Source organism: Dermacentor silvarum, chromosome 3 (assembly GCF_013339745.2).
Source record: "Dermacentor silvarum isolate Dsil-2018 chromosome 3, BIME_Dsil_1.4, whole genome shotgun sequence".
Taxonomy (NCBI): Eukaryota; Metazoa; Arthropoda; class Arachnida; order Ixodida; family Ixodidae; genus Dermacentor; species Dermacentor silvarum.
Genome location: NC_051156.1, coordinates 137,196,558 through 137,212,882, shown reverse-complemented (window position 1 = coordinate 137,212,882; position 16,325 = coordinate 137,196,558). Strand labels below are relative to the sequence as shown.

The window sequence follows — 16,325 nt, the reverse complement described above, 5'->3', positions numbered from 1 at the left end:
ACAAATGATAACCTTAAGTATTTTGGCATAACATAAAGCTACTAGATGCAGGTGATATCATATGTCAAGCGTTCAATATTTTTCTTGCCACTGGTTTTTGAGAAGATTGATACTTTGTGTGAGGCGAAACAATAAACGTTTAAAAGTACATTTCAAATGGCATGGCAATCCAGGCTGAAGTGAAAGCAGCGACCCCGAATGTGATGCTAAACTTGTCTCAATGTGTTTAGGCTCATGAAAGACACTTTTATCTTTAAATGGAGAAATAATATTTTTGTCGACATACAGTCGAACCCACTTTTAACGATACCGGTTTTAACAATATATCAGTTATAACCGCTATGTTGCTGCTGCACCGTCAACTTTTGTATGTTTTCTATGGTGAAATAACCCGCTTACTACAATGCCCCCATGCCGCATTATCGGTTATAACGATGAAGTCTGGCTACTGGGACCGCGCCAACTACGCTGGCTGGCTGGCGGAGCACCGCAAATATGTGCGACGCAATAGCGCCAAAACAGCATTAGCATCCACCGAAACAAAGCGACGGAGTTCGCATCGCCATAGTCATCAGTGAAAATCGTACGTGAATGACAGCGACGCCCGAACGCTTCGTGCCTATTTGTGCCTTTAAAGCAGTTATTTTTGCAATTACCGCCACGCATAGCACCGTGTTGGCCGCGTGCCTTTTTGACTGTGTAGTCGCCACCCATGATCACGTCGATAGTGACTGCGATTTCGACCGCAGTTGCAGCAAACGATAGTTTCGTTTTGACACAGTGCGTGCGTCGGCAGTGCGCCTTCAGGACCGTAAGGTCGCCGTCCATGATCGCGTCGACAGCAGCCACAGTTGCAGAAAACAATAGTTTCATTTTTACTCAGTACAAAGCTATCAAGGATGAAGAGCACTGTCTACGTCGCGATGGGCAGCAACCTGGCAACAGTCGCGAAAAAATAATCGGGATGTGCGCGCGGTAGTGAAAAGCGTGTTTCAGATGAAAACGCGCGCCGCGGCCGCCCTGTGAAAGAAGTTGCAAGGCCTTCGCCAGTATGAGTCACGAGATGACGAGCATTGCAGTTTCCGCACTGCTTTTTTGCAAAACAGAAACAGGATTTTGCCGATTCATTCATTCAATAAATGAAAGCGTATTGACGTAGAAAGCATTTGTTTATTGTTTTCTTGATACCCTCGATAATTCAATATTCGGTTAATTCGGAAATTTTTTCAGTCCCGTAAAATCTGAATTAACGAGGTTTTACTATATAGCAGTGCCATCCTTGAACGCCGACAGCCACGAACGTGTTACACGCATTCAGACATGCGTTCAGAACGTGCAGGAAGCAGAGACAGTTAAACGAGTCAACACAATCGGCAGCCAGATGGAGGAAGGTGGTGGGGCGGGACACTGGCCTCCCCGCCGTTACAGTTTTCTCACAACAGCTCTGCCATCCCTCTATTTTGATTTTTTTCATGTAACCCGGTTACAACAATTATCGATTATAACAATGAAATTTTCTAGGCACTTTAATATTGTTATAAGTGGGTTCGACTGTACATAGCCGTGCTATCTGAACAAGGAAGTAAATAGTTTTTCCTGTTCGTAAGAGACTGGCTGCCAGTAAGAACCGGCTTTAAAATGCATTGCGTCACTACAATTTTGTTGAGTCTGAGAAGGCTAGGCATAGAAAAGGAGCAGTTCTATGCACTATTGATGTGAACATGCAATTAGTTTTCAAGTCAATATATAACCACAGTTTTCTATTCTGTTGGCAAGAGGGTGTGATATGGCCTGTCAGACTCGTGAACAAAGTAGATGCGCAGAATGCCAGCTTATACTTGTTTTATATTGTGCACAAGGTGGAGGACACAGATGAGGTACCTCAAATGTTCGATATGGGACTTTGCAATATCTTAATTTCATCATTGTGGCTGCCATCATGCAGTTATGTGCTGCCACATCTTGACACACATGTTTTGTATGTTCACTGCCTTTCAGTGAATAACACTAAGACAATAAAAATAACATTAAGCAACAGGAAGACGACAATACAGATTATAGACTTAATAGGTGTGTAGCTAATGTTCTGGGGTGTTAGTGAAATTCTCCTAATTGAATCGAATTCAGAATGTTTCCTTATTTTTAAACAATGTGAAATAGTGCAAAGCTTGCGTGAAGTCTGGTAACAAGAAAGCCTATCTGTGTTGTTTGATAGACGTATTTAATTATTTTCACAGCTGGACATCTGGTCAACCGAGGAGCTTATAAATGATAAATTGCTTTCAGTTATCAAGTTCGTCAGATGCACATGATCATTGTGTTCACTGAAGGAGAGAAGTGTGGTACTATAGAGCACAACACATTGTTTTAAAGAGGTGCACCACGATGAGAGCGGCCAAATAACAAATCACTTTTCTTAAATCAAGACACCAAAATCACGCGTAGTCTGCCTAAAAGCAAGACATTCTTATTGAATGAGTGGATGTTATTGAGCAGAAGTTCCCTGCCTCGTGTGTTTGCTCAAGAACCATTGCTTCTACGAAATAACCACAGCTCTTCTGCAGAAAGATAATTTAGAACAGTTCCCGCTTGTTTCAGCGTTAACACTTATTGACTCCAATAAGTGTTGTTATCCCTTACATTCGAACACATATCAATATTCAACAACTTTGAATGGTGAATTCTCAAATTAAACATGAAGTGAATAGCAAAGATTATTTCATTGGATATTACTGGGAAAGACTTATCCTTCAATGCACATGTATAGGATGATGATGATCTCTGGCACCTGGCACCTGCTCTTAACTGTGCTTTTGTATGACTGCCTTCTTAAGATCAGGGCAGATTTCACAGGGTGCACACAGGTCCTTGAAACCCTTGGAAACCCTCAAAATTGAAAACTACGTGTTCAAGTCCTGGGATTCCTTTTTTCCTCCTTGAAAACCCTTGGAATTTCCGGAGTAATACAGTTTAAGATCAATTTCGTGACTTGCTTCTTATGGCGGATCAGCATGAATCCAGCTAACTTCCCATTTTAGAAACAATGGTACAGTAAAGTAAAAATGAAGAAAAGAAATGTGAGCCGTCACACCTGCCCGAGGTCCACACAGACACGCCTTTAATCTGCACGCCCTGTACGGTGCACGTTTTGTCACAGTCACACCCTCTTGCGCTTCTCACCTGCCTCCTTCCACCCCTTCCCCGTCGGTGCTGTTGGACTCATGTGTTTTGGAGGAGTGGGAGGGAGACGTGAGAAAGGTGCGCGAGGCTGACGATGTGGCGAAATCATGCTACATCTGGTGCACAGCACAAAAGTGGGTACAGCGGCTAGCATTTGTTTCTTCACGTGGCCCTCGTGCCTTATCTTGGAGGTAATCTGCGGCGGGTGCAAACATTGGGCGAGCCAAAATGGCTGATAGCGTCATCCCACTGTGGGTGATGCTATCAGCCGTGGTGGCAGAGTGGATGCGAAAGCTTCACATGCTTCGTTGCATACCGTCGATGTAAAGATATCGACATAGCATGAAACCATATCTTTGGTCGCGGACTCTCAAATTCAACAAGATTATTTTTTTCGTCTGTGAAATTCATTCTTTTCTTCTTTTTTTTTCGGATTGCGCATTAATGCGAAAAGCTGTATGGTCACATCCATGCAAGGAAAATACAGTATAGACCACTTATAACGTAACCGCTTATAGTGCAGGACCGGATATAGTGCAGTCTTTTCAGACTCCCGTTAATTTTCCCATAGCACTCTATGTATACACGTATCGCTTATAGTGCAGTTGCGGGAAACGAAATACCGGTTACAGTGCAGCTGCCTGGGAGTACAGAAGTCAGCGGAGACGGCGAACGCTCCCCTCAAACAGGTGCCCCAAGGAGCGCTCGAGGAAGAAAGAGAGACGAAGTGGAGGAGAAGGGCACGTGGTGCGAACGAACAGCCAGTGAGGCTGAAACCAGCATCTTGAGTGCGAGTCGTGAAATATCACGGCGCGCATAGCGAGCGAGGGCCACGAAACTGCCAAGGCCGGCCAACGCTCGCTTCACGATAACGGCAGTAAACGAAACTTCAGGGAGCGGGCGGCGCCAGCACAGCACGGGGAAGGGCGCACGCAGAGACCGTGGAATGTGAGGGAGGAGGGCGGCAGGGAAGCGGATTTCGCCTCGGCAACTCCCCGCTTCGATGGCTCCCCTCGCCCCCCCTTGCACCTCCCTTACTTTCGACTGTCACCGTGCGCGCCCGCCGCCATGCAGGCGCCGCTGCTACAGCCGGCCCGGCGCCAGCTCCCCGAAGTTTCGTTTTCTGCCGTTATCGGGAAGCGGGTGTTGGCCGGCCTGGGGCAGCGCCGCTGCTTCCCTCTGCGCCGTAGCTGCAGCGTGCAAGGTCAACACGTGACTAGGAAGTAGAGGAAGCATAAAGGAGAAAGAAGGGTTCTCTGCCATTTTCTACGCGTGGCTACGGTAGCGTGGCTGAGACGTCGGCACGTACACGCATGTTCCGGCGCAACGCAGAATCGGCGACCTTGCCATTTGAGAGAGGATGAAATTTCCGCCGTTTTTTGTTCGCGCGCGACATTGAGGGGTCTCTCCTAAGCTTTTATTTATGGCGGTGCCGGAGGCGCCGCCACGTGATTTGGTTCGAATTAACGAGATTCGACTGTAAATTGAATGCAAACGTTCTAGCTGCATTCCTCGACTGTCACATACGCATGGTGGCTCAGTGCACATGTTTTGCCTATGTGCGGGCCTTGAAAATTGTTGCTTTGGTTATAGTGCGGTACCGCTTATAGTGCAGATATTCGCGACTCCGGCAACTTGCGTTATAAGCGGTCTACACTGTACTATGTCAGCCAGTGTACTTACTTGCATAAAAGGTCCAATTTCAATGTAACGAAATTTTAATATGACGAAGTAAAGTGCCGCTTTTACCGACTTCGTTTAGATAAGTACAACTGTAGAGTGTTTTGGAAAGGTTGTAGTAAAAAATAGCTTCATGGGATGCTGCTGTGCATCCTTGAAAAAGCTTTGATGAGGCCTTGAATGTCCTTGAATATCCTTGAATTTTTGTCTCCTAGATCTGTACGAACCCTGTTTCAGTATTCTTTTTACTTCCCTCTCATCTCACCCATTCGTACACTTCACTTGCAGAAGAGCGGCCATACCAGGTTGATGACCCAGATGCAGAAAAGACGTTTGGTTTTAGCCTTGATCAAGTTCTACAGAGAACAGACCGGACACCACTGTTCAAGGCAAGTAGATGCAAGAACTACTGTTGAGAAGACATTTGTTTCACACTGGAGAGAGTAAGAGGTACTCTGCGTGGCATCAGAGTTTAGGAATACATTTTCTTCAAGTACTGACATAGGAATTTCACTTAAGATATCAGCAAAAGAGCTTGGCTTGTCATCATAACTAGCAGCTACAGTTACTCCAAAGATCCACTCAACCACCAGGGAAAAAAAACGAGCCTGCATTCCTCACCTGTGCCACCTGCAAGCTCGCTGCAGAGCTGTTGTGGGTAGTACAGACAAGAAACACCAAGTAATATGACGCGTGGTCCAACACCCGCTGTGGTGGCTCAGTTAGCTAAGGCATTGCGCTGCTGCCGGGGTGGCCGCATTTTGATGGAGGTGAAATGCAAAAACGCCCATGTGCTTGCATTGTAGTTCATGTTAAAGAACTCCAAGTGGTCAAAATTAATCCGGAGCCCTCCACTACGGCCTGCCGCATAATCAGAACTGGTTCTGGCACGAAAATCCCAGAAAGAAGAGGACCAAGCAGGTCTGGGTGCCATCATCTGGCTGTGGCATTAAGAGAGCAGTGGCACTTTGTGCTTTAGTCTGGCATACTCAGTGACATGTTACCTTGAGGAGCAGTTGAGTGGCTGCCGGCCGTTGCAAGTCTTGGTAGCTTAGGAGGATGGTTGATTGGGTTGGTGACCCACTGTTGTCATAGAGGTGTACAGAGTGAAGCAGTGGACAGGACGACGACGGACAAACACGAGTCGTCGTGTTTGTCAGTTTCGTTTCTTCCTGTCCTGTTCTCTGCTTCACACTATATGCATATGTGCCAACTCTCCCAAATTTTTCATAGGGTGTAAGTATTTGGACTCGTTTTACGATTTTGCAGACGTTAGGTCAAGTTTTATGGAAAATTTGCACTCAAAAAGTTCTGCTCATAAGTCTCAGACCCTACCTTTGGAAGTCTTCTGTTTGCGAAAAGACAGCGGAGGGGTACTTGTTTCGAGTTAGTTATGCAGAAAAAGTTCCTGAAGCAGGTGAAATTGGCTACAGCGGATTCGCTGAAAGTCACTGTCATCTAAAAACAATCTGTTGGTTGTCAGAGTCACCTGTTCCAAGTTTGTTGCTGCTTGTGTGCCGTGTATCTCGTAAAAGCCATCTGCTTGGGGCAAGCTTTATAGCATGCTATCCCCTCTCCTTTTCCACTGCCTTCCTCGGTGTCTGGTCCGTGGAATTTTTACAAATCCTAAAATTCACAGGTTGGCAGGTATACTACTACTCTGTTGGCTTGCTCCACCATTAGCTCATGGGTTGCTTAGTCATGGTGAACGTTTAGATAAATGCAGAAGCTCCTCTCGTATCCGTTGTCTGCTGAGAGTGCACAGTATGTTCCCCTGCGCGTACTTTTTTTTTGCAAGTCTTTAATGCAAGCTAGGGCCATTTTTACGTTTTTCATATGCTGTGTTAAACAATCGCAGGGCATGATCTTCTTCATCACGCCTGGAGTCTACCCATCACCCCCAATTCTTAAGGAAGTCATCGAGTGTTCAGGCGGAATGGTGTACCTGAAGAAGAGGCCTTCTCTTAAGCAGGTCACATCGGTCACACAGGTAATTCACATGCATACTTGAAAAGCCAGACGCAGGTGGGACAACAGAGTCCAATTGTAGCCTTGTTCTCTTTGCCTATGGGTTACTGGTGGTACCTATGGGAGACTGCCTATGGGAGACTGGTGGTACCGCTAAGTCAATGTTCTAAAGTCAGCTCCCTGTGCTGCAATTAATTAAAATTGTAAATCGTATAATGCTTGTTGATTGCTTATCAACAAAGGTTGGTTGCATTGTGTTTTAGTTCAAGGTAAGCAAGTAATGGCTCTTTTGTTTAGTTTTTTTATTTGCTCTTAATCATTGGCTCACACGAAGCCGCATCCTCGATATCACTGTTATCAGCCACTCGACGAGGCGGATCATAAGATGTGAATAGAATTATAGGAAACGAATCCTTACTGAATACAGTCCTAGTTTTCTTTTACCGACACCGGAACTTTGTATGTTAAGAAATGACCTAACGAGATGTGTCGACAATGCCTTTGGGTTCCGAAACAGGTCTGTAACATCTTAAATAATGGCACCATCAGATCCAGGCTGTTCGGCTGTTGGTTATATTAGTTTTGTTTACTTAATAGAATTAATTATTTCATAGCAGTCAAAAATTAACTTCAACTTGACAACCTTTTTTTTTTTATGCTTTTGCTGCAGAAAAAGTGCCATAGTCTGCAAATATGTTTGGATTCTCAAACCTATGGTGCCTTTGAGGTGTGTGCTTGCGAGTCTGATCATTACAGTAGACATTGATGCATGACATACTTTATTGTAACCTTCCTTTACATAATTTTTTTCTTCTTTCTCTTTCAGGGTGGAACCAAGTTCATAGTCATATCCTGTGACAACGACCTGCATCTCTGCCGGGATTACATGTCTAAGAACATCAGTAAGAAAAACACGCTGAATTTTGAAATCAGTTTGCTCCTATTTGACTCTGATGATGCGCTATACAGTTGATCCCCTTTATAATACGACAGTTCCACAAAAAGTGGTTGCTATACCAGCAGTTAATTATATGTGAACGTGTCCTTCAAAACATGCACAAATTGCCCTCACAGAAGCTCACATAAGCAGTTCAACACTTTATAAACGTTTGTTGCCTATAGCAACATACCCGGAAAGAAAAATATATATATATATATATATATATATATATATATATATATATATATATATATATATATATACCGTATTTACTCTAATCTAGGCCGACTCCGATTCTAAGCCGACCCCCAAAAAGTTCGAAGTCAGAAAAAAAAAAACTTACCTCGAATGTAGGCCGAACGAAAAGGCGAGGACAGCATTCACAAAATGAAACAGCATTTATTAAATTTGAACATGCCGAGCTCATTCTATGTCACCATCGCTGCTAGCCTCGTCGCTATCTTCCTTGCTGCTGACATCTTCAAACAGTGCGCTATATTCAGTACCATCAAGCGCATTAGAGATGCTGCATTTTTGGAAGGAGCGCATGATCAATGTTCCTGGGTAAATGTCATTCTCGTTGCGGCGCACGCAAAAAGCATCTCCCGTGGCCCCCTCCAACGACAGACCGATGCTGAAGTTCCTCCCGGCTTGAACGTTTGATGGTGTCTCTACAGCTAGCACAACTACCGTATTTACTCGATTCTCACGCTTCCTCGATTGTAACGCGCGCCCGTTTTCTGTGAGGAAGAAAAAAAGTCCTTTACAGTACCGCGCACCTCATGCTTTCAAACAGAAATGCTACTTTCTGTCATTTGGAAAAATAGATTTCCTCCCGATGCACTGAAGTTGCGATGAATAAAAAAAGTCGCAGTTTCGCCCGAAAGGCAATGCATCGAATGCGATAGCAAATTAGTAGACCGCTATTAACAAGCACGGTGTCACGCGCGCACAAGAAAACATGAACACATCTCACTCGTTGACCGCGGAAACGAACTGTCAGAACACTGGAGACTAAGCGCGCCTTCGTGCTAGCATGCCTCTCGCTTCAACGCAGCGAAAACACGGTGCACGGCGCACTTTCCCCGTCGCAGATTGCTTTCAAGATAGGGCCAAGGCGATCGTATCGCCGGAGTGGATCGTCGCAGATTACGTCCTACTTCGGTCCACTGAAACCGTTCCGCATTGCTTTGCTGGTGAAAGTCCTCTCCTTCTGTTTGCGCCAGCCCCGCTCGCAAGTTTCGGATTCTCCTAACGCCCGTGATGTGGCCCGATTTCCGTCCGTCTCCGCACAGATGATCACTTTCCTTTTAAACGCGGCATCATGATGAACTCGGTACTTCATGCTGATAGATAGAGCAGACGCTGAGAACGTGAAGACAGACGGTAGACTATTGCCTAAGCACGTGTACTGCAGCACACGGAGGAAGCTTCCGCATGCTACGGTAGCTAGGCGCGACGCTCGTGCGAGGCAGCCATTTTCAAATGCCGACGCAGATTTAGGGTCGTGTTGAAAGAGCGCGTTAGGTTCGAGTAAATACAGTATTCGTTTAGAAAGCGGCACTATAGTGGCATCACCCATTTGGTGCCATTACGATAACGCCACACCGCGCGCCGATGCTGCAGCATACCGGTCTGCGCGTGCGCAGTACCGCGGCCCCAAGCGCTAGGGGGCCCTTACGCTTGCGTCCCCCTAATCTAAAACTCTCTACTACCGATATGACGCAGGTCAAAATGGCGACGTCGCTCGTGTACTTCAGTTGGCTACTGGCGCGGCTAGTAGCGGCTGTGATACTGACTTTTCTAGATGGCGATAACTATGCACCGTATTTATCAGTTTCAGTTAAAATCTGGCGCATTTTTTTAAATCCTCGAACCTAAGCTGACCCTAGAGTTTCGTATGTGATTATTTGAAAAAAACTATCAGCCTAGATTCGAATAAATACGGTATATATATGTGGGTATATATATATATATATATATTTTTTTTTTTTTTTATTCGGAGTTCCGGCTTTGAGTACTGAGTCTTCGGCCAACACTGCGTGACAAGCAGCAAGCTTCAGTTGTTGATTTAAGAGTAGGAACAAACGACGAGGGAGAAAAAGTTCAGCGCAGGACTAGCTCTTTTTTTTTTTTTTTTGAGAGAGAGAGCACGGTCAGAGGAGAAAGACGAATGCAAAATCTCCTGATGCAGTGGCATCACACAGGTAATATAAAGGAAATGCAATGTACACCTCAGTTTCACATCCAACAAAAACAAGAAATGGGTGTCCGCATGCGGCGCACACCCATTTCGGTCTTGTTTTCGATTGGCATGCATTAGAGATGCTTTTGACTACTTTTTACCACAACCAGGTTTAAAGTGTTCGTTGTAACAGGACAACACATTAAAAAATTTGTGGTTGTAACATGGACGCTGTTTAAATAGGGGTGGCCCGAAGACTGTAAGTGCCCTCGAAATGGGGTCATTACAATCAATCGATTGTTATGTGTGTAATCGCTTTAAGTGAGTTTGATTGTAAAAGTATTGATTAAGGGTGTGTGAATACCAAATTGCAGATTTCGAATCGAATATTGAATACCAGCAAATGTTTCACAAAATTTAATGTTTACAAATTTTGTGCACGAAAACACGGTGCTGCACATGCTCGAGAGTCTCCTAGCATTGCAGAAAGGAGCATGACTCATCAAAGCGTGACTTTCTGTACTCCGAACACTTTGAGCACAGTGACTATCAGACGAGCCGGCTTTTCTGCAGAGCTGCGGCATATCAGCAAAAGGGCGCTATGGCATCGTAGTAGCAGGGTCCTTCAATACTTTTGATCTGGTCATGAAACTTCCGCGTAATGCTATGGGAGAGCTTCATATAAAGCCCACAGTGGACGCACCACAGCGCTGGTGCAAGTATTAGGTGGACTGGAGCAGACACCGAACAGACGCCACAGGTGTTCTTTGCGTACGCTCGCTATTGTGTAAGGGTCGACTGCCTGTATCGGCGTGTGTATATTGTCGACACAACCTGCAAATCTCAGCCCTGATTCTGTACAGTGTTCAGAAACTTAAACGCGAACAATTTCGAAACATCAACGCCTTGGTACTACGCCTGCTGCTGCAAGCAGGTACACATGACGTCACAGCAGTTGGCGCGCAGCACCATGCATGCCAGCGTGCAGCCACAGCACGCTCACAATCCACCAAAAATACAGCCATCCGTTAAAAAATATGTTAAATAAACACTGCACATCGGAACAGTCGCGTCTTCCGATTTAAATTTGGATGCTTCCCTCATTTTTTTGTATTTTTGTTCACTATCCCTTCAAGTCGCTGACACCCAATGAAGCAGTACCGATTAGGCTTAATGGCCTAGGTAGTGTCGCCGTGACGAAAATTTACCACTGGCCGATGTGGTAAAACGGGCCACTGTCGCAGAATGCTTGCCGCTAATATGTTCGTATGGTTGCCTCGTCAGTGATCGGTCCGAGGTCACGCATACGGGTTAGATTGACAACTGTTGAAGCAGTGATAAGTTCGTCGTCACGTACGTATACAACGCTATCTGCATGTCTTGAATTGGCCCAATCTTCGCACATGCTTCCTCACTTTCCAAAATAAGCGCTGCTTTTGTTGCCATTTCCTCTATACGCGCCGCATTATCATTTGAATTGGTCCGTAGACCTGACGAACCTTGTACAAACAGAGGCGGCCCCAGCCAACGCGTTGCCGTTCTGCGAATTGCAGCATTCGGGCACTGTGTGCGTAATCTCCGCATCGGGCCGCGACATGCGGTACTGCGCTGGGTCTACATCGAATATACCTAATATTCGAGAAATCGAATGATAGATATTCAATTTTCACATTGAATTATTTGAACATTCATTACTCAATTCGATTCAGTGATATTCAAGTATTCACATACCCCTAGTATTGATGGCTCATTGTCATCTGAAAAAAAAAAATTGTGTTTTGCTTGTTTTGGTAATACAGTGAAACCCGGATATATCGAATCCGAAGGGGATCACAAAAAAGTTCAATATATAGGTAATTCAATATATAAAATAAGATTTTATACAAATATTTTCAAAGGCGATTTTACTGCTGTTCGTTATACACTATACTAATTTGTTATATGTGGGTTCGATTTATCCGGGTTCGAGTTTAGAACGCTGTGCATTCTAAGTCTCAATTTCGGTGGTACCATTGAATGTTTCCTTCGAAGCTCTGCTGCATACTGCAGCTCATAATTCAACTGTCGACTGAAAGCCTTTCTTTTTTTTTTTTTTTTCTATTTCTTCCTCAGACATCTACTCAGCCGAATTCATCCTCACAGGAGTGCTGCGTCAATGCATTGAGTCTGATGCCTTTCTTCTTTCATGACAGTCGGGGGACGTGTGAGTGCTTCCACCTTTATTTCTTCTTTTCTTTTTCCATCCCCCCCCCCCCTTTTGTTCTTTCTTTTTTTAATTTTGCATAGACTTTTTCTTTTTGGAAATCGGTCTGTCATGTTTTTTTCAGAAGCTGTGAGAAAGCTTCAATACTTCGCAGCTTAGCCCTTTCTGGTTCGAATTTTTTTAATAAAGTGAAAAATTTGTTACATATATCTGAATGACTAAAGTTTGGGAGAAAAATAAAGGCAAAATTCCCCGCTAGAGTTTTTGGAAATTAATCAAAGGTTTTTCTCATTAACTGCCAAAAACTCAATGTGTTGCAAGTAGCATGTGGTTCTTCAGACTTCTCAATTCAATATCATAATGTGAAATATGGCCACTGAATATTTGATTACCACTTTTGTACCACCCAAAGGAGCAGGCTCCAAAAATTGAGTGCAGAGGCTAACCCTCGGTGCGATTGAACGCATGGCCATGTGTGAAATTTCAGGGAGAGCCATATTTATCGGTGGCTCAAAATGAACAAATTATCTAATTAGCATTGCTGACGCTTGCATTTCTGAAAATAGTCTTGTTTGTTTTCCTCTGTCAGATTTTTCCTGCACCACATTCTGATTCCTGCAGGAATCATTGGACCAGAAAGGGTTAAAGTTGAGAATGGCATTCTACACCTGACTTTGGGGCCTGCAATGTGCACTTTGCAAATGTGTTTAGCCTGAGTTGTATTTGGTCTTCTGTGTGGTTTCCACATTCCAGAAACTTTCTTGACCAGTTGTACATTTCGGTGCTACCCAATTCACTTCATACACTTCATCTCCTTCATCAATACACTTCATCTTTTTCTTCTCTTCGTCACTGCTGCTGATTATGTGGTCAATGAGCATAGAATGTTCATTTGAAGCAGGCCATAAATAAAATGTAGTTAAAGTAGTTAAAAGTTTTTAAATTGCTTTTGTGTAGTGGCAAAACCACAACTTCGGCAGATTCTTCAACTTCATCTTCCGAGAAGTCTCCATCTCAGATGTTCCCGTCAGCTATTCTGGCAAAAAGAGCCTGAGCCAATGTAGTCGATGCCTTTTGCTAGCATACTGAGTGGTCTCTTAAGACCCATAACGCATAAAGTAAGCGTATAAGTTCAGTATTACCAGTTAGAAACAAAACAAAATGCAAGAACAAGGCGATCTTGTCAGGCAGCCTTGAGGCGCCATGTGTATGATTGTACACACACATTTTTCACTGCACGGCACAGAGCCATCTTTAAAAAAAACTGCAAAAACTTCTCGTTTGTGACAAGCCGTAACCTTCTGTGTTAAGCTGATATGAACATCAGTTTTGTAAAAGTATTTTACACCCGTAAAAAGAAAAAGAATTGCAATGCACTCACGTGCCGATGCGTAAAAGTTCCAGGCGTTCATTTTGAGTGTTTGTTTGGGCTTCAGCTTTGGTGCGAAAAAATTATACGGTGCTAGCTGTCAACTTAGAAGGCATGGCTAAATACTCACAAGTGTGTCATCCCATTTAAGCAAAGGCCGGTGCGCGACGTGGTGCCAAATTTGATGTGTACAATTGTACACACCGCCTTTGAAGGGGATATAGTGAGCTCAGTCCCAGCTGGTTTAATCCACCAGGATTGTACTCTGGCAACACTGCACCATGAACATTTTTTTAGCCGTCAGCTGTTCATATATTGCGTCGATGTTTAATGCATGTGTTTTGCATTTTTTTTTTTAACTTTCATTTCATAGTCTTAGACCACTACCATTGTACTATACAATACTCCACATTTACTAACATGGTTGAGTGTTAAACATTTAATTAAATACCAACATCCAACTTGAAGGATCAGTAACTGATATGATTTGTCAGCTCATCAGTTTCGGTAACATACATTAACTTTTTTTTTTTTTTGCCTGTTGAAATTTTTTGTTGACAACATTGGGAAAGTGACTCCTGTCTGATTAGTATCTCATTGTGAATTTGTTACAAGCGTTCTTTCTTTTGCTTGTGTTTATTGCCCTTTTGGGTGTTATTCTTTTATGAGTGCATGTCGATTTACTTTCATGCACCTTTATGAGTGCATGTTGATTGCTTAGGCTTGGTGAGGACTCGAGTTACCTACATGTTAATGAAAAATAAGAAAAAAAAAGTCCAAAATTAATTTTTTTTTTTCTTTTGCAGATGTACGAGCAATTTATGCACAGAATGCACAGATGTGACACACAAACCATCGACCAAACCTTTGCAAGAACTGCCCGATTCATGCAATGTTCAAATTTAATATGTGCAAAGAAGTAGCACTCTATGCAATGTTTTTAGAATCGTACGTTTGCAGTGTTATGTATATGTGGTTGTTTCCCATAAGGTCACTTTTCATTTGTAAATTGTGTTCATAGAAGCAGCAGATGCAAATGATTTGTTTTTGTGCCGGTTATATGTCATTTTACAAGTTAGGTGTTGTGCAGTGGTTACATATGCCAGCTGTCTAGTCAGTATCATGATGTTATCTCTCATTTTGTTTTGTTTTTGTTTCTTTGTATGTGTGTTTGTTCTGCACTTTGAGAGTGCATTTGCCACCTGTTGTTCAGTCTGGACATTTTGTGTATTAAATGCTGATTTTGGTTTTACAAAAGGCTGTGTTGATTTTTCATCTCTGCAGCACTTTTTGCCACATTTGGATGCTTACAACTACTACGACAAAAATATTCTGATGCATTTGCATGCTGTTTGAAGCTTAAAAAGTGGACGTACAATTAGCTTACTGGCAATACAAGGCCTGTCTAAAAAGTATCTAACCATGCTTCTGAAAAAAGAAAGAAAAAGAAAGTGTTGCCTAATGTATTCGTTGTCCTTATCGCTTTCAAAGTATTTCCCTCCTGCTTCTGCACAGCAAGTCATGCAGTCCTTCCATTTCTCGAAACAGTACTAGAACTCATCCTCTTTTGGTGCTGTCAGGCTTGAAAACGAGTTTCTTTCACGTGCCTTTCATTTGAGAACAACCAAAAGTTGCGTGCGGTCATAATCAGAGAGTCAGGAACTTGATGAAATACTTGTGCTGTGCCAATAAAGACTGAACTTCATAAGCCGCATGAACAGGAGCATTGCCCTGCTGCAGTTGTCGGGCCTCTGTCAAAATCCTGGGCACAAACTTTGCAAGTACCCGCTGTGTACCCAGATCATCATCAAAATGAAATTCACAGTATATTTCTTGCTATCCACTTGCTGAGCAATTTCTCTCACAGTTAACTGATCTGTTATTATCAAGATTTGCACTTCATCAACAATCTCATCATTAAAGCCATTGACATGCTGAAAGCTTCCGCAATGGTGGCTTCCTCTCCGCAGATTTTTTGGCCTTCCTTGAAGCGGTTGTACCACGTGCATATTTGCTTCATACCCAGAATATCATCTCCAAACGCAGTTAAAGTTTTCCACATTGCTTCTGTATAGCTACAACTAAGCTTAGAACAAAGCATTATGCAGTGTCATTGTTCAGTTCGCTCTACAATTTTTGCTCACTTAGAATTGTGCTGAGACCAGACAACAGTACTCGACACAGCTGCTCATGCACAACAGGGCTGCTATCTTGTACGCGTTCGAAAAGCTGACGTTCGCGTTTGCCTCGTGCAATTGGCCTAGACTGGCCTAGGCCATGATATAGGTGCGGCCTAGGACAATCATGTGAGACAAAACAGTACGTTGGCTTTTCGAATGCGTGCAAGATAGCGATCCAGCAGGCACAAGCGAAGGTCACGCCACCTGCAGGCTAAACACATCATGGAAATCCTTTCTAACAATCAGTATGGCGCAACCTGCACCTTGCTTTTTTGTTCTTTTTCCTGAAGTAGTATGTGGGGTGATTGCACAGACTCTCGCTTGTGTTTAGTAAAACCAAGGTTTTACTAAACATTTCTTGTAGGTCTATGTGGCTCTTGTAAGTAGCCCACAGTGTCTGAAATTATGGTGGAACTCTAGGACCTCAAGGACAAACTATTAAGTAGCCTGCATATGTTTTCGTTTTTTTTTTTTTTTTTTTTTTTCCACAAGGGATGCAATGCAGATTCGGCAGAAAAATCACTTGTCACCATGCAAGATCAGTGTAGCACAGCGATATTTGTTCCTGTATTTAATATGTTTGAGTTCTTGCGGTCAGCACGAAATCAAAGCACGTGTAG

At 43.6% G+C, this 16,325-nt stretch overlaps 1 protein-coding gene across 2 annotated transcripts in view; it reads left to right on the top strand.

Annotated features, from left to right (window-relative positions):
- The window catches only part of LOC119445821 (PAX-interacting protein 1-like), a 78,647-nt gene extending 63,871 nt beyond the window's left edge, over positions 1-14,776 (top strand). For both annotated transcript variants that reach the window (XM_049663660.1, XM_049663659.1), the window contains 5 exons: positions 5,149-5,249; positions 6,719-6,850; positions 7,655-7,730; positions 12,066-12,156; positions 14,332-14,776. In XM_049663660.1, the coding sequence (XP_049519617.1) occupies positions 5,149-5,249; positions 6,719-6,850; positions 7,655-7,730; positions 12,066-12,142 (386 nt within the window). In that variant the 3' untranslated portion in view covers positions 12,143-12,156; positions 14,332-14,776. The remainder of the gene's footprint in view (positions 1-5,148; positions 5,250-6,718; positions 6,851-7,654; positions 7,731-12,065; positions 12,157-14,331) is intronic.
- The last annotated feature ends 1,549 nt before the right edge of the window (positions 14,777-16,325 follow it).